This window comes from Eucyclogobius newberryi, unplaced genomic scaffold (assembly GCF_026437365.1).
Source record: "Eucyclogobius newberryi isolate DKJ021-1_F unplaced genomic scaffold, fEucNew1.0.hap1 SCAF_15, whole genome shotgun sequence".
Taxonomy (NCBI): domain Eukaryota; kingdom Metazoa; phylum Chordata; class Actinopteri; order Gobiiformes; family Gobiidae; genus Eucyclogobius; species Eucyclogobius newberryi.
Window position 1 is genome coordinate 20,098,663 of NW_027315779.1, and position 18,341 is coordinate 20,117,003.

At 39.6% G+C, this 18,341-nt stretch overlaps 4 protein-coding genes across 5 annotated transcripts; 2 read left to right on the forward strand and 2 right to left on the reverse strand.

The window, feature by feature from the left end:
• The first annotated feature begins 386 nt into the window (after positions 1-386).
• On the forward strand, positions 387-6,288 carry myo19 (myosin XIX). 2 transcript variants are annotated; one of them, XM_072446627.1, is made up of 24 exons: positions 387-504; positions 1,002-1,110; positions 1,421-1,569; positions 1,641-1,754; positions 1,935-2,067; positions 2,131-2,200; positions 2,298-2,400; positions 2,477-2,573; positions 2,652-2,728; positions 2,838-2,928; positions 3,006-3,171; positions 3,246-3,319; positions 3,406-3,527; positions 3,615-3,728; positions 3,803-3,979; positions 4,056-4,190; positions 4,266-4,373; positions 4,439-4,509; positions 4,587-4,663; positions 5,060-5,181; positions 5,252-5,381; positions 5,558-5,643; positions 5,719-6,042; positions 6,117-6,288. In XM_072446627.1, exons 1-24 carry the CDS (start codon positions 460-462, stop codon positions 6,228-6,230), a joined length of 2,808 nt encoding a protein of 935 aa, XP_072302728.1. In that variant the 5' UTR covers positions 387-459; the 3' UTR covers positions 6,231-6,288. The 2 variants fall into 2 exon arrangements, with proteins under 2 accessions (XP_072302728.1, XP_072302729.1); XM_072446628.1 differs by lacking the exons at positions 5,060-5,181; positions 5,252-5,381; positions 5,558-5,643; positions 5,719-6,042; positions 6,117-6,288 and adding an exon at positions 4,753-4,790.
• Positions 6,289-7,504: 1,216 nt separating this feature from the next.
• znhit3 (zinc finger, HIT-type containing 3) lies at positions 7,505-10,755 on the reverse strand. Its single transcript, XM_072446630.1, has 5 exons — positions 10,662-10,755; positions 9,017-9,048; positions 8,864-8,932; positions 8,716-8,793; positions 7,505-7,825 (listed from the first exon to the last, which is right to left on the reverse strand). The coding sequence occupies exons 1-5, from the start codon at positions 10,727-10,729 to the stop codon at positions 7,641-7,643; spliced, it is 432 nt and encodes a 143-aa protein (XP_072302731.1). The 5' UTR covers positions 10,730-10,755; the 3' UTR covers positions 7,505-7,640.
• Positions 10,756-11,137: 382 nt separating this feature from the next.
• On the reverse strand, positions 11,138-12,189 carry LOC140360362 (nuclear protein 2-like). Its single transcript, XM_072445576.1, has 2 exons — positions 11,843-12,189; positions 11,138-11,453 (listed from the first exon to the last, which is right to left on the reverse strand). Exon 1 carries the CDS (start codon positions 12,083-12,085, stop codon positions 11,855-11,857), a length of 231 nt encoding a protein of 76 aa, XP_072301677.1. The 5' UTR covers positions 12,086-12,189; the 3' UTR covers positions 11,138-11,453; positions 11,843-11,854.
• Positions 12,190-12,520: 331 nt separating this feature from the next.
• On the forward strand, positions 12,521-17,861 carry vkorc1l1 (vitamin K epoxide reductase complex, subunit 1-like 1). Its single transcript, XM_072446631.1, has 3 exons — positions 12,521-12,820; positions 13,924-14,033; positions 14,917-17,861. Exons 1-3 carry the CDS (start codon positions 12,630-12,632, stop codon positions 15,141-15,143), a joined length of 528 nt encoding a protein of 175 aa, XP_072302732.1. The 5' UTR covers positions 12,521-12,629; the 3' UTR covers positions 15,144-17,861.
• Positions 17,862-18,341: the final 480 nt, after the last annotated feature.

The following is an 18,341-nucleotide window of genomic DNA, read 5'->3' on the forward strand; positions in this document are numbered from 1 at the left end:
AAAGCCAGTTCAGTCCAAGCAAAGCGCTTTGAAAATAAACCTGGGTCACTTCCGTTTCCCTCCGTGATGCGTTCAGTGAACCTCGATTTCATTGCTTAATTCAGACTTCAAAATATTTTATTAGACTTTTTTTTTAATGAATAGGGTGGTTTGTCACATGCAAATGGTGAAATTATGAATTTCACGCTCCAAATAGATAAATCAAATGCACCAACCTTGTAGATCCATGGTACCAACTCACTGATTTCTTTCTGTCTTTAATGTGAGACACAGGGCAAAGTCCGTGAAGTATCAGAAAGAGGGCGGGAATACCAGGATTGTGGAGCTGGAAAATCCACGGCTGACGCGAAGTTGTCCTTGAGGAATGTGAGACAGAGAAGGGGAAATGAAGGTCCTGACTCCATGCTACCGCCAAACAATCTGAAATACATTTAATATTCTGTCCAAATATTAAACTAAATGAACTCTGTGGACGACCGTGGGAAACGACATGGAATGGAAACGGTAAGAGAACGGGGACTGCCCTAATGCCTGTCTTCTACTCGTTTTCACATATTGTTTGTCAAATGTCTCTTTTGACCGATTTGCTGTTCCACCCAAACCCTCAACTGTAACAACTTTTAACATACATGTAATTTAACAACTTTTTTTTGTTATTAAAGCCATTAGTCTGTCTCCAGTTGCTTTAAAGAGGTTTTAAATATATTTGCTAAAATATACAGGCTAGTGATGGATTAAAGGTGTGCACTAATGAAATCTTAATGACAGTGTTGGCAGCAGATTGTTCTTAAACCTTGTATTTGCGGTGCAGTTATTTGATGAGGTTATACGTTCCTACAACACCATGAAATAACTAATTTAGTCAAAAATGTGTATTTTTTGTAGAACGAGTCAATAAATAAATATTTTGCTTTTATGCAGAACATACTCAAATAATTGTATATTATAAAAATAGCATTTCTCTTTGCAGGTACAATCTTACAAGTGTTTTCTCTCCTCAGTCTCTAAATGACTCTCTGGATGAAGATGTTCGGTTCTTTCTCACAGATGAGGACCAGCTTCATACCTATGATGACCTCACTAAAGTAAACCCTGTGACACCTTCAACAGGTGAAAGTCTTGTCTCTGAAATGTTTGATACAACACTTGCCATTGTTTGCATTTTTACATCGCCAGTGTGCTTTGTTTTATGTCACCTTGAACTTTGATATTTACATGGTGTTATTTACCCACATTAAGGGCTTGGGCATGATTGCAATAACACTGCTGCACATCACATAAACACGTTACAGTAACAGATTACCATTACTGTACAACAGTGTTCATTGTGTTTTTTACATACATTGTCTTAAAACAGTACATTTTACTCAACCATTTCATTAGCTGAAAAATCAGATTTTCTTCATGTTTTCTATGCCAGTGCTGAAATGCCTGCAGGCCAGGTACAGTGCAAAAGTGTTTTACACTCATGCAGGCTGCACCTTGGTGGCTTTGAACCCATTTCAACCCATTCCATACCTCTACTCTTTGGACGTGATGAAAGAGTATCACTGCACTCCTCAGCCTCAGGTAAGGGCCATATGTTAAGAGATCCCCTGGCGTATTTACACAGAGTAACATGAGTTTATTCGACATATTAGGAGTCCAAACCACACATTTTTATTGTGGCCGAAGAAGCCTACAGGAATGTGAAGGGTCAGCTGGAGCCTGTGAACCAGTCGCTGGTGGTCAGTGGCGAGAGTGGAGCTGGAAAGGTAAACTTGCACTTACAGTAGTGTGATCCTCTGTTACAAGAATTTAGGTTGGAATATAACCAGTCTGTAACAAAAGCCTAATATAGTTGGCTTCACATTTGCTTATCTAGACCAGAAAGTAAATTGTATTCATCCTTATATTAAGTCAGGATGTATTGTGATTTGTTTTGCTCTGTGAAGACTTGGACCTCTCGCTGTCTCATGAAATATTATGCCACCGTGGCTGCATCTTCATCTGTTGCAAAGAGTCAGAACACAGTTGAAAGGATTGAGAGAAGAGTGTTGGACTCCAACCCAATCATGGAAGCCTTTGGTTAGAATGGAAATTATGAATATACAATTACATGTGAAAATGACCTGACTGTTTTTCCTTCAGGAAATGCTTGTACGCTACGAAATAACAACAGCAGTCGCTTTGGAAAGTACATCCAGCTTCAGCTTGACAGGTACTTAGAGGGTCACTCATCCCGTTCTGTGGCATTTACTACAAAACCTCATTCATAATAGGCCCTAATCTGTTTACTATGATGTTGTTGTATAAAGGTGTCACCTGTTAGTCGGGGCGTCTGTACAAACATATCTGCTGGAGAAGACCAGAGTGGCTTTCCAACCCACTGGTGAACAAAACTTTCATATTTTTTACCAGGTGTGTGAACCAACTTATTTAAAATCATGTCTATTCCACCAGTTTTATGGATTCTACTGTGTGTTATTTTAAACAGATGATGAAAGGAGCAACCAATGAGCAAAGGAAAGAGTGGAAAATGCACAATGGTCAATTTTTTGTCTGGCTTCCAAATACAAATAAGAGTTTAGAAGGTTTGTATTTCTTACTTGTAAAAGGAAATGAGCATGCTTCTGACATCTAATTGAACTGTTTTCTGTCCACTTTCAAAGAGGATTGTTTTGAGGAGACACTTGAGGCCATGGGGCATCTTGGCATTAACACTGAACGACAAAGGGAACTATTTAGGGTAATTTTTAACATAATAAATGTTCATATACCTGACCTATACAACGATTTATTTGCTTATTTTTTTTTATAACAGACGGTGTACACATGTATTATTATTTATTTTTTAGATATTAGCAGGAATTTTGCATCTGGGAAATGTGGGATTGTCCTCTTCGTCAGACGACTCACAACCATGTGCCCTTGAGGAACAGTCTAAAGGTGTCATGAAGTTGTGCAGCTTGAATTCATTTCAACAAAGAGTAGAAATAAAAAAAATCAGATCTTTTTTTTGCCAGACTGTTTACAAAATGCTGCTGAGCTTTTGGGTGTTGCTGCTGAGGAGCTCGAGGCCTGCGTGAGGGTAAGAACACTGAAGGCTGGGAAGCAGAGTGTGCTAAAGCCGTGTTCCCTGACTGAGTGCTATGTCAGGAGAGACTGCCTGGCTAAAGTCATCTACGCAGAGTAAGGACGAAATGTTCAACACTCCAACGTGAAAGGACAAGACACGTTTACGCTTTTGTATTTGTCTTCCACAGGTTATTTGATTGGCTAGTTACATTCATCAATAACAGCATGTGTACCGACATTTCTGCATGGTCCAATTTCATAGGTACAAGTACTGATTCTTTAAATGTGTATATGCTTTATTACAGTAGTTACCAAGTTCTATAACACATATTCCTGTATTGTCTCCAGGGGTCCTTGACGTGTATGGCTTTGAATGTTTCCAAATGAATAATCTTGAACAGCTTTGCATCAACTATGCCAATGAGAAATTACAACAGCACTTTGTCAGCCATTACCTTAAAGCTCAACAGGTAACGACGCATTGACAAAATAGAATCCAGCAAAGATATGATTTCTTTGTGTGCATTTTGTGAATTTACTTTTATTCTTGTTCACAGGAAGAATATGTATCTGAGGGACTGGAGTGGTCTTTTGTTAAATACCAGGACAACCAGGGCTGTCTCGATCTCATTGAAGGAACCCCAATGAGTGTATTTTCTCTGCTTAATGAGGTGAGGGTCAGCCTAATTTAACGCGTCCCATTACTGCACTATGAAGTAAAATGCTTGACGTGATTGCACATTAGGAGAGCCGTCTCAATCGTGCTTCGGATGCCCAAATGTTGCGAGTTCGCTTGAAGAACGAGCTCTCGGATAATGGAAGCATTAGCTGGGATAGGTTCAGCCAGGAGCCACACTTCACTGTGGCGCACTATGCCGGTAAAGTGAACTACCAGATACAAGGCATGGTGGAGAAGAACAAGGTACATATTTAACTTATTGGCATATACGATGTTTAAATAATAATAGCTTGACTAATCTTGATGACTGTTGCTGCAGGACCCGGTGCCTCCAGAGCTTATCAACATGCTTCAGAAATCCAAAAACACTTTACTCCACCAGATTTTTGCTGAAGTTGAAGAAGAACAAACAACCAAAGGACTGAGTAAAGTAACTGTAGTCTCCAAGTTTAAGGTAATAGCCTCTGCCTCTTTGAGCCCCTTGTTTATTGCAAAATGGACAATTCTTAATGTTGGTATCTACTTGCAGAACTCCCTTGAAAGCCTAATGAGAATCTTGCATAGCACTACTCCTCACTACACTCGCTGCATTAAACCAAATCAGGACGGCAAGCCTTTGACATTCAAGAAGGAAGAAGTATGTTATTTTGATTTAGCCCAACTTTACATGTATGACAGCCGGACCAATCTTCTATTTGACAGGTGATTATGCAGCTGGAGGCATGCGGCATTGTAGAGACTATTCATATTAGTGCTGCTGGCTTTCCAGTAAGGTAAATAATGCTTGTCTGATTGCTAACCATGTTAAATAAATTGTTTACTGATCACAATGTGACTTTTTTTCCTACAGAATTCCCTTTGAAAATGTTATTCAGCGGTACGGACTGATTTTAACATTTACAAAGTTAAAACCAGCTCAAACTCTTTGTAAGTCAAATGTAATTATGTGTTACAAAATATAATCGTTCTCTTTTTCTATCTACTGGCCTGTTCACTCTTTTCTCCTCTTGTACCAGTTAATCCTGTATTTCCTATTTAATTCAGGACCTCTCTTGGTGTATAAAAATCTCTAACTAAATGTGAAAGGTAAATGCAAGGCTGTTCAAGTTTGCTTTGCATGGTCATGTGATTATTAGTATTGTCAATCCAATATATCATTTTGTATATATATTTTTTATATATAATCCTTCACTTGCACTTTTGATATCAACAGTAATAGCACGCTGTTAATCATTGCATGTTGCAGCCAAACTCTTATTTAGTAGTATTTTGTTTATTTTTGAACTTAATACTATTCATTGATCTTTTCTCAATTTGTTTCAGATATGGCAAGTGACGGCATCAGTGTAAAGGAAGTTGTAGAGAGGCTCCTTACAGTGGTTTTGGAGCAGGAAAACTCTCTGGTGCACTGTGGAAAGACCAAAGTATTCCTCACCCAATCGATGGTCAGTCATGTCATTGGGTTTAAGGAATGTTCCCTGTAAACACATTGACCTTCCTGCATGTGTCCTACAGCTTGATTTGCTGGAGGATCGGCGGAAGAGGATCCTGTCTCAATGTGCCTTCAGGATTCAGTGCTGTTGGCTACGGTATCGGTACCGCAAACGCCTTGCCAGGCGACAGTCTGCCACTCTGATCCAAGCAGGTAAACCTTAATGTTCTGATCCCATTGGCTCACCAAGAGGCTGCAACTGCAAATGTCTTTGCCCTTAATCTGCTCCTGTCAGGTCACACAGTCATGTGTCTCATTTGAACCATCAGTAACATATTTTACAGTGCCTCTGCATTGTTAAAATATCAATATTTGATGTGTCTGCGTAGTTGTGCGATCCTGGCTCGTGAGGAAGCAAGTAAATCAATGGAACAGAGCTGCTGCTGTTATCCAGAAAACATGGAGGAAGTGGAGGGTGGGCATTTGAGAATGTCATCTATTTTATGACAATGTTTTTATTATACCTCCACTGTTATTCTTATTTTAACAGGACCTTCTGAAATATCTGGCTGACTCAGAGTTGGATGATGCAGAGGATGTTGTGACTGAAGAATTGCCAGAGCTGAACCCTATCATAAGGGAGAGGGGTTCAGTTCACCTCTCCAGTATCTCTGAGCCGGTCCCAGTGCGTGGCTGGCCCATGGGCCTGGCTCTAGCTTCTGCACCGTCCATCACCATGTCTCTGACCGCCACTGGCTTTCAGAAAATGGTGTTTCTCATGTCCTCACTCAACCTAAAGTCCAGAAGAGGGGAGTACAAGGTAGATACCAACCAGTGCACTGAGGAACTGGCCTCCATCAGAGCTCAACCAAAGGTGATAAATAAGATGCACATGACTAATTTTTATTTTTTCACAAAATAAAGTTTGACATTTGATATATTGTGTAGGGATCTATAAAGCTTCACTGTCAGCGATCGCCACTTCTTTATGCTGACAGACACCCAGACCTGAAAAGTGGCATGACAGGATTCAATGAGATCCTACTCGAGGAGACTTTGTAAGTGTTCGTTACACAAGACTAGCACTGCGCTAAAACCAATTTGTGGGTGGCAAAGTTGCTTTTATGCCTGTTTATTATGAGGGCATGAAACAAAATTAATTAAAACCATGCATCCTAAAAGTTAACAAACAACTTTGAGGATGAATCAGAGACACAATTATGTGGATTTTTGTATTCAAACAAAAAGCAGTTTCGACTTTAAAGTGCCAAGGTCTTTCCATGTCAGTTGTATTTAATGTTTTGAGAGGTGGATGAACAAAATAGTAATTGCACATGTATAGCATTTACTGCAATTTGCACACATGTAATATTCACAGCAGAAAAATGGAATGACGATCTATGTTTTGAAGCATAAACTAACTATTTGTATTTTATAGCTGACATTCATTCATTCTTGTTATGTCTTATCGTGGTTGTCAGATTGATCCTCAGGAAACACTATTAAATTGCCCAAAGTCATTGGGCATAAGTGGCATTTGTCAGTGTTTATGTAGAGCTTTTGAACTCAAATTGAAATCCGTGTGTGGTACCAAAGAATCAAAGGTATTATGGAGGATTTTTTGCCGATTTGAGAACTCAAGTGGAAGTGCGCATGCGCACTCACCCCGTGCGGAAGCACACAACAGCCTCGTTGCTACGGGTGTGTTTGTTTATTAGAGCGACAGATCACATCGCATCTCTCGTCTCCGTAGATTTCCGTCTCTTCTGAGCCAGCTCGAACTGTCTTTCTCGGTCTTAAATTTGTCCTGTACACTGAGGGAACTATATTATAATAGATCCATGCGCTTAGACCAGGGGTGGGCAATTATTTTCCTCCGAGGGCCATATTCGAATCTAGGGAAGTAGCGGAGGGCCGGCCTGCCATCATTGGTGTGAAAAAAAAAAAATCCCACAAAATTAAATATCAAATAAAATATAACTTTTCTGTCAAATATAGGCAATTGATTTCACGTCATATGTATTAAGGATACACGTGCAGACCGATGCCTGAGGGCAAAAAAGGATTTTTTTTTTTTAAATATTACTTGGACAAGCTTGGCAGGCCGATTGAAAGGCCCTGCGGGCCGTAGTTTGCCCACCCCTGGCTTAGACACACACCAGCATATCAACCACGCATGCGCAGCCAGGCAAACATGCTGCTATCCTGGGGACGAGCCAACGAGGCCGCAGTAGGTGCGTCCTATTATCGACATGTGAATGAACTACTCGGCTGTCCACGCCACGAGGAAATGACTCCAAAAAATCCTCCATAATTTCTTTAAATTATGAAAAATATTGAAATAAACATGTGTTTAATTGTTAAATATGCATTGCATATTATTTACATAATTTCCAGTATATATTGCTTTATGGCAGTGGACAAAGTACAAAAAGAAGACTTGGCAAAATAAACGTTTCCTAGTTACCATATTTACTCATCATTTAAGTTGACATCTTGGTCTACAATTTTTAAGCAGCAATCAGAGAATTCCACAAATAGAGGCTCCTGCATGGCGGCTTTCATTGCATGGTCTTTGCTCTCGACATTGTCAATGGAGCGCAGCAACTGTCTCAGGTGAGGATTAAATAGAAGATCCTGCAACTTTTTGGACTGACCTATGGAGAAAACGGTAACACAACGTTAGGCACAGTGTTGGGAAAGTTCACTTTCTACATGAACTAGTTCAGTTCATAATTCAAAATTTTGAACGAAGTTCACAGCTCCAAAAAATTAACTAGTTATTTTTTTCAATGTTATGCTATAAGTTTTCTAAATTATTTCCACAGCCCATATACAACCACAGGCAGCAATTATTTTATTAATTTAATGCTGAAACTATGTGTCAGATTTCATCTTCATATCCAATTTTGAATCCTTACCCAACCAGGATTTACATTCACATTGAAGGGACAGCTTGTTGTCCATTCAGCCCACAGCTTTCAGCCCCACAGTATATTCTCAAAAACATGAGGGAAAACTTGCTGGGCATAGTTTGCACAGTTCGATTGTTCCCATCCTCACCAACCTTATCATAAAACTCACATAACTGGTCGTAGGACGACTCCTTGCGGCTCTGTTGCTGTCGCGTCCGTGCAGCTTTTTGTTTTGATGCGCAGTGCGGTGCGACACTTGAAATCTCTATCCGTCTACAATACCGCTATCTGCCTCTACAACTTGGGAGCTCTCACACTTGCCAGGCATAAGCTCTGGTTGGGCAACATAACGATGTGTTTTTCGCTTGGAAGTCTCTAGAAATCTGACACCTTATTGAACAAAATTACAAAGAATGAACGTGCGTTCGGACACCAGAATGAACGCGTTCACATTATCGTTTGTCGGCAGTAATACAGTTAAGTTCAGTTCACCAAAATTATGAACACGTTCATGAACTTTCGTTCAATGAACGCGTTCAGGCACAACAATGGTTAGGCATGTTAAACACTTGTCACATGGAATTCCACCAACTTGCAGGGATTTATTGGATAGTAGGTTTGTAAGGACATACCCAACAATTGTAGCCTATCCAAAGGTACTTTGTCAATGATGTCATCTTCATGTAAAAGATCATCAACATTCCATTGATCTGTAAAATAAATTGACAAATTTAACAAAGGTTTCATTTACTTTGAGCCAAAACACACTGCAGACTGTACCTGTGCTGATAGTGGGCTTGTTTTCATAAATTGTGAGTGCAGGCGGTGAATTAGCAGGAAGGCAAGTTTCTGCAAGGAAGAACAGGCATTGTTTTGCACATTAAACAAATATTCAAACACATTTACAAAGGAAGTAGAGAATAACCATGTTACCTTTATGTTTCTTGTAACAAACAAGTGAGCAACTACAAGAAAATACAAAAAGAACATATGTTTATTATAAAGATAATGCTGTAGTGGCTCTGGGAGCGTTGGTATTGTGTGGTGTGCCTTTATTTGTACAGGGACAGTTAACACATCAACCAAGTCACAAGAAAGAAGCTGGTGCCAGGTTATAGCATGATTGCTAATTTACACCTGTAGTCCCTGAGCAGGTTAGTAGTAGATTGTGAAAATATACAATAAATTGATATACCAAAAATGTACAAGAATGATTTGGTAAGTGCCGTCAAGCATTTGGGAAAACTGCATTCTGCCATGGAAGATGAACGTGTTACAAGCTGTTCTTGAGACAATATCGATCAGAGGAGGCGCAACGCCCCCATGAACAATTTTGAAATGTTAACAAATAAGCATTAGCGTCTCAAATTTTAAGAAATTATGTTGTGCAAGAATTGGGTAGTGGTGATACTGTCTGGGCTTCTTATCATGAATCTTGACAGGTTTCAAAGCTGTTTTGCTCGCCAGCAACCACGAATACAGTACAGCAAATGTGACATGATTGAGTTTAAATACATGTACGAAGCCTCTGTGGTCAACGACACTCGCATCAATTTGAAAGAATTAAGAGAGTTGCTAAGCTTTTAGTTGAATCTAATGTGACACCTAATTAAGTCATTTTTCTTAAAAACATGTCATGTTTGTAAATACATAGTAACAGTTATCTACATTTAATGCAAGATAAGAACCACCTAATTTGCATTTCTTCCATGGGTGAACGCGGCAGTGTTATCAGCATACAGTAATTATAATTACATTCTGAGGGGAAGTAGTTTATGTATAAACTAAAAACTTGGGGCATGAGGATTGACCCCTGTGGTACCCCCATCTTGCGGCTTTGGAGAGAGGAAAAGGTGTTTACTCTCAGACATTGTTGTCTCCCCCTCAGGTAGGATGCAAACCAGTTTATTGTAGATTGTGGCAATCAAATGTCCTATTTTCCTGAGAAGATCAGTGTTAAATACCTTTCATAAGTCAAAGAAGACAGTTCCAACTACTCCACCCGAGTCTATTTAATTTGTTCAAGGAATTGTTTTATGTTGCACCAAATCACCAAGACAAGTTCCCATGTTTGAGAATTTTGTTCATTGACAATGGCAATAAACCCATTCTGATTCTGAGCTGCTCAGCTATAATCTTTACATAGCCCCCATAAGGGCAGGGAGTATACTTATGGGCCAATAGTGACTGACCTCATGCTCATCTCCCGACTTATGTCCAGACGTTACAATTGATTTTAAGTTTTGGTGAGAATCTAAGTTAAAGCTGCTTTAGGGTATTTTATAAGAAAATGACAAACGCTTCCAATGTATGGACCCTGCACAAGCATTACTAAAAAAAACAATGAGAAATAAGTTTACAAACATAATTGAACAAATATTCATGAAATACTGTTGCAACAATCATTTTGGAAAACACCGTTTACTTAAATTAAGACATTAGTGAAAGATATTTTAATAGGGCCATGGATATTTCGGCCAGACCCATCAAGCAACCAAATCAATGCAACGTACTCCTATGATTAAAATTAGCATTGGCAGAAATCGTAAACATATTCATGAAAATATAGGCTTCTTACTATCTTATCTTGCAGGTTGGACATCTGTAATTAGGCGTTTGCTCAGTGCATACACGGCAAACTTGCATTTTCCTGACGCTTGTATTCACGTGTTTCTCTCAATTGTTTTTGTTGTGACCTTCCGGAAAGTATCACTTCCGGGTACGCCGATGCACCTTCTATATAAAAGCCCGAAAACTCATGAGGGGGAAAAAATACTTTGTTCAGAGGAAGAAAGACTTCCAAAATGTGATTATATATTACTGTCTATAACACACAGATAACACTTAAAATGGTAATCAACAACTAAACTGGCTTGAGCAGAAATTACAGCATCGCTGTTTTGGAATAATAAATAATTCAAATACAGCATTGTACTTAAGAATACTTTTAAATATATTGTACATAATCAGGATTAGGGCTCAATGCCCAGATGGTAAGCCGATATATGATATGAATTGTTATAATGATGAGTATATAAGTATGACAAGTGTAAATAACAACTTTAACACAAAATGTCTTTATTAAAACACAATAATTACACGATAACAAACGTTTTACTTTATTCATTGAAAAACAATCTTACGTTTACTATATATTTAAACACACACTCACACACTGACTTCTACAGAGATAAATAAAAACTATTCCTGCTCATCTGTAACAGAGAGGGGGGGTCTTGTCAGATACAGCCCTGGAGCGTGTCCTGGGTGTGACTCCTGAGTATTCTCGGTGTCAGCGCTCTCCAGTCACTGGGTCAGGGGAAGGAAAACATTTGGCTTGGTCAACGTCTGAAATCTAATCTGTCAGCATCTGTGGAAGAGACAAAACAAAATAATGTTTTACTCACGGAAAAACAGATTTAATCAGAGCTACATGAACGATCCAAGGTCTGTACCAGGACAGATGTTTTTGGAGGTGTGGTAAAAGAATATTTGAGCCAAACAGAACACGGTGTACTCTATACGCTTATGTGACAATGTTGTTTACATATATTTCACAAATATCACCGTGCTATTCAGTACATAAACGCAATTGCACAAAAGTAATCGTTTTGAAGGTGAAGGTGACATGTTTTGTTCACAATGTGCAGCACAGCTGTGCAGCCTGTGGGGGATGTGCAGGTTTTCATCACAGTACGTGCTGATCCAATAACTCCAACACAACTAAATGTATCGTTTGTACAAAGGAACAGATCTTGCCTGTATGTGTCCTTAGGAGGAAGGGCTCTTGGTTGGTCTTCGCTTCATTTCACTGTTGTGGTATTTCTCTGCGATCTTCCTCTCATGACCAGCGGGGATGTGGCGGTTGGTGTTGAGCTCGATCTCCCGCTTGGTGCGTCCTTTGCCCCCAGCGTGACACGGGTATTCACGCAGGTTGTAGTAGTCGTACTGGTCATAGTGGGCTTCCTCAAAAGAAGCAAATATTTCGATATCTGTTGCCATTATTTGGAGAGGAGAAGATGAACTGCAGCGACAGGAGTTTTCGACCAGCAAGTCCAACAGCAAGTAAACAGATGACGTCACTGAGTGTTGTCGTATATGTGACCACGTGACGGCGCCACATGGGCAGACACAAATCTTAAAAACGAAATTCTGATATCGTTTTCGAGATAGATGTAACTCTTTAAACATATTCGTTTTTATTTGAATTAGAATCCACATTTTGAATGACGTGTAGATTTTCTGATGTTAATTTAAGTCTTTCAGTTCATAAATCAACTGACTAGAAATTATATTGCACCAACCTCTTACACTTATCCAACTAACCAGATATAGAGGTTCAGCCCGCTGTATTCATAGATTGGCTTATGCAATAACGCAGTATACACGTATATCTTATTTATGTTGTATGTATTTTGTGGCCCCGCCCCTATGCCGTGCTACGTCATGACGCAGCTCTACGTTGCTTCTCGCCGTGCAGAGGCTGTGCGTCTATGTCGGTCTGTGTGCGCGTGTGTGTGTGTCTCCACAGCTAGGCCACAGAGTGATGGCGGCGCCCGTCCTGAGAGTGTCCACCCCTCGGTGGGAAAGAATAGCTAGGCTCCTCATATGCTTAATAGGGATTCTGCTGTCTCTATATGCGTTCCACGTGGAGAGGGAAAAGGCCCAGGATCCCAGTTACACGGCGATGTGCGACCTGAGCAGCTCGGTCAGCTGCTCCAAAGTGTTCAGCTCAAGGTAATTTTGAATTGAGCAAAGAGCGCCGACTGTGCTGGCGCTCACACAGACGGCTGCTGCTGCTGCTTTGTGGCAAACAGGGAAGGGCTGCAGCTCTAAACTGTCACTTCACATCACATTTATCTGTAGCCTGCTAGCACCAATGCCAAGCACACATGATCAAGGCCATTCTGCTTTGAACTGATTCTGATTCGGGTGTTCGTGTGCTTGTTCTGTGTGTGAATGTTATGAGCACATCATTAGCTATGTAGCTTATCAAAGCTAACTTTGCTATCTGTGCTAATGTTTGATGCACATTGGATTTGCTTCAATTATACTGTGTAAAATACGATTTACAATACAACTTTTGGACATTTCACGGTCTTAAGTTTTGACCTGTAAAGACATTATATAACACAATCAAAACTTGTCGAGTTTTGTGATTTATAAGGAAGCAATGTTTGCATGTGCAATCATTTGGTGAGTAGTTTTGTAGTAGTTCATCATTGATTGTGTCCTTTGGTTTAAAATATCCAATACATATTGAGTAGGCGCTGTCATGCTCTTGTCATTAGCCTGAGCTTAAGTGTAAGGTTGCACTTTGAGGTTGTTCACCCAAAGGCAGAGTGCAGGGCTTTAAAGTGCTCCGGTAGTTTTGTGAGAACACTAGAGTTTAGGGATTATTTGTCTTCATGATACAGTATGTGCAGAAGATAAACTAAATACTCACGGTCCAATAAGGAGATAAACAGCACAGATAGATAACAGGATAGCCAGAGCGATGAGTTAGTTTGTTAAGTTTGTCAATAACAGGGGAAACTTTCTGGAGACTTGATCACTATAAAGGGCCATTGTTAAGTTACTATTTCTGCTCTGTTCTGGGCACGTCATATGTAGGTAACCCCACCTATTCAGCTTCCTGTGTTACACCTGTAGCAAGAGGAATGTTCTGGTAAAATAAACGTAGTTCAATAATGGCGTTGAAAACCTTTGTAGAATCTTGTGAATCTTGTGTACCATCTTACTTTATGATGTGTACATTTTGTTTATTTGTGCAGTTATTTGTTTCCTCTTGTGTCCAGTTGTCCCTGCCGTCTGTATTAAATTGTGTTTTCATGTTTCAGGTGGGGTCGTGGTTTTGGACTGTTGGGTTCAATTTTTGGAAATGATAGTGCACTGAACCAACCAAACAGTGTTTACGGGGTGGCCTTTTACGCTTTTCAGCTCTTACTAGGTAAGCTGTTACATTTTTTTCTCTCTCTGATGGTTCATGTAATTGATACTAACTTTAGTGCATTTAATAGATTCACATTAATTTCAGTGTCCAATTATTGAAGATAATTATTGCTGACTCAAAGCTAGGTGCTATATGAATAGTCCTAAAAAAAATTAAAAAAAATCTGTTGGAGGAGTATGTTTCACACGAAAGGTAGTAATACTGGAATTAAGGGGGATTGCAAAATTTGGATTTGCTTCATGAAATAAGCCTTGCTGAAGTCCTTTCAATTCAACACATAGTTTTGGTTATTTATGAAGCCAAATGTTCTATACAGTCTGTGTATATGTCACAGTTTATCCAGCGTGTCTCCAATGGCATCGCGCTGGTCATGCTGTGCAGCCATGTTGCCAGCTCGCCTGGCCACCTGGTGCTGGCACAGAACAAGTGGTCCTTTTAGCCACAGCAGTTCGTGCACATTGACCAACACAATAGAGGCACAGTTAAGCCAAACTGCTACAGCGGGTCAAGATCTCCATATTAAAGGAAATATCACTTGGGGTCAAAACTGTCAAATGTTGCAATGTTTATGGCAGACACCACCAACTTCAACACAAATATGGGTCTTGCTGCCTTGTTCAATGTGCTGGAGATATTCAGTAATTGACAGGTCATATCTTTGCTTTCTGACATGGATGACTACAGCTCATGTGACAAAGTATGACCAGTCTAATGGTATTTCAGTCATGGTGAAGGAAGGGATCCTACAAAGGAGAACTGTCCGAGGCTCATAGAAACGCAGACTCATCAATCTGCTTATGTGTTTTAAAGGCTTTCACTTCTTTGCCTGAGCTCTACTGTGTTTCTTTGCCATAGGACTAACTGTGTTTCTTTGCCATAGGACTAACTGTGAGCGCAATGGCCGCCCTGTTTCTCATGACGACCTCCATCCTGTCGGTGATGGGTTCCCTCTACTTGGGCTACATCCTCTACTTTGTCCTAAAGGACTTCTGCGTCATCTGCATTACCACATACGCCCTGAACTTCATTCTCTTTATTCTCAACTATAAGCGACTAGTTTACTTGAATGAGGCCTGGAAGCAACAGCTCCAGACAAAGCAGGACTAAGCTGTGGAGAACGGCAAGAAAACAAAACAACAAAAAAGAAATGTGACCTCTGAACATTTGACTTGCCACCAGGAGACCTTGCTTCCAAACAATGTTTATTCTGTTGTGTGTTCAAACAAAAAAATAAGAAATTTAACTGGGCCTGACACCTCAATGTTGATTGCAAACACTGAAGGATTACAAAGTTTAAGAATTCTGTCTTTTAAATTCCTTTCCCCGTGGTTAAACCTCGTACTCTCGGACGGGATGGCTGTGTGGTTGCGGGGGAATCGTGACAACCAGAGAAGGCAGAGGCACATTAAAGGATAAACAGAGGATGGATCTCGCTGAACAAAAAGGATCACAAAATGGAAGAAAGTGGGATGTTACATTTAAAGGGGAGCACTTGAAATGCTAAAACTGCACAGTGGGTCTACACTAAGAGTAAGGAAGGATTGACCGGTTCCTTATGTAGAACTCAATAAGTTATGAAACAGTTTGCAAATGTGTATGGCAGGGTTATGGGGGACACAACCAATAACATTAAAGTAGGCTTTTTCATGTTTACATTAATAATGAGGAGGACCACTAAACAACAATGTGATATTTTGTCTGTAGATCATTTAGTTTTATTTTGCATTTCTGTAAATAGCTAATGAGCAATATTCCAGCCTTGGGTGTACTCTTGACACAGGCTTTAAAGGATTTCAATCTGGAACAAAAAGCACTAAAGGCCAAGGTTAGGTGAATAAATCTAGATATGAGCATCGGTACATCACTATACCCGGTCAGACAGTTCAAAGTAGCGTAGACTTGGATTTAATTGGAGCCCTTGAACAGATTTCTGGTTTTGAAATGTTTGGCAATGTGAAAACCATTCCTGACCAAATTACACGTGGGATCCAAGACTTATGTGCCTAAAAGAGTCAAATAGTTTGTCTTTTTTTTATTTCAGGGGTGCGTGGGGTGAGAACATATCATGTTAACACTTTTATTCCCTTTTGTCCAAAGCTTCATTTTTTTGTTTGTAAATGACAGTACCAGTGAAGTGTTTCCCTCCTTCCTAGCAGAGTATATGAGGTAGCAAAGGCTGCTACACTGTGATTGTCTTCTAAGCCTAGGTGGAAGAGTGACATGATGGCAGGGGCAGCTCCAATATGTCTTATCTGGCTTGTCACTGTCAAAGCCTGCGTACATGTGATGTCAACAGTTACAGTCATCTTGTATGGCTTAAGTTTATTGTACGTACTAAACAAATGCAGCACACAACAATTAAAGGGTCTTGTTAATATTCACATCCAAAAGTTATTCAAGTGGTTTCTTGTGAACAGCTGTAAACGGTAACATGATTTCACATAGACCGGACTGGATTATGACTTGTGAGTGACTGCAATGTATAGCAATGCCAGAAGCCCACAGTATTTAAATTTTGGTGCAAACTGCATATTCAAGGTTTCCAATTTCCATGTTTGCCATGGACAGGCTCTGAGTGTACGTAATTTAGACAGCACTAACGAGTGCTTAACTAATGGTTAAGAAAGGTGTAGTCACAATGCCCATAACATCATCTTCAAGTGGTGTATATATGTATACACCACTTGTATATATGAGAAACATTGTGTATGAATATTTGTATCATTTACTATTGATCAAATAATATATTTCAAAATCAGAACAAATTTATTTGTGAATGTGGCGCTTCATCAGTGAATCCTGACCAAAACGTGCTGCCAATCACTCCAAGGTTAATACTAAATCTGTTACACAATACATGGGACATGGTAAATTAACATAAATGATTCATACAATTGTATCATAATTTGGGGGTCTGCACTATATTTCAGCTCTTCCTAAAATTGTAGCTGGTCAAGCATAAAAAAGACAAACGCACTTTGTTTTGCTAAAGAAAAGTCATCTGTCTAGCAGATGACGGGACCTTCTGGTTTTTACCTGTCCTTCCACCAAACACGTGTGCACTTAGAGGCAGTACACAACTGGTGGGGAAAAAAATCACTTTTGTGTCTAAATACAAAACTCAATATTGAGCACTGAAGCTTCTTTAACATCTGTCAGGCCTGAGGTATAACTGCCATGTTAATTGCATCACCAATGCCAACAAAAGTGCCTTCTGTGGGATCACTAGGCCTTGAGCCAAAGACAAGCAACATAGCCTTGTAAAACAATGAATGGTTACTGCAATGGGCACTTGCCTTCTCAAAATTTACTGATTAATTTGTCCTTCCCAATAAATGAAAGTGATTATTAATGTACAACCAGTTCAAAAATTGCCAGATGCCCTCTCATATACGTTTTTTTTTTGTCCGTTGTAAACTTTTATTTGTCTAGCTAAGACATGTTTGTTGGCAAAGATTACACTCTGTAACTGTTTCAAGATTGTAATGTTCTTTTTCATCATTACCTATGCCCTTTTGCTGTATAGACTGTTAAGGATGGGTTATTATAGTTTAAAAAACATGAGTTTGAAGGGCTTGGAATCCATGTGTCAGCGTAGACCGTTTATTAAATTTCTTTGTGGAGAAAAACATAACTTGGTTTGCTTCTGTAATGCCAAATATGTTTTAAAAATGTATTTTCTCAAATGGAAAGTGTTACTGGAACCAAAGGAGGGGACAACAAGACAGCAGCTCGATTCATGTTTAAAGAAATGGTATAGGGGTGGCCTTTTTAATTGTCATTGTCCCATGGAAATATCCTACCATTAAAACATTCCCTCTGAAACAGCCTTGCATCTTTAGTTTCTTAAATCGAACCTGATTTTTGCCTAATAAATAATATTGATGTGCAAATTGAAAATCATGAGTCATTAGGAGTTGATGGAACTACATTCATGTGGCTCAACAATGTGGACACTGTAAATTGAAGATTAGACAAAATATTTAAAGCCCTGGGGGCTGTTTCATAACCTTGCTCAGTAAAAACAGACATCTCTCTTGAGTGCATAAACACAGGAGTTCAAGCTTAGACTGTTTCTCCAGTCGTACTTAAAAAGTAACCCACGAGACTGGATCAAAGATGCGGACCCCTCAATCCACTGCAGGACTATGACGAGGACACACCCACCTCCATCAAAACACCGTTAAGACCCGCCCACCTCAACCAAAACTCCTTTAAGACATAATGAAACAATCAAAGAAGAGCAGAAAAGAGAAGGAAGAGGAAAGAATTGAAATGAGTGAACAGGCAAACTTTATAACACTA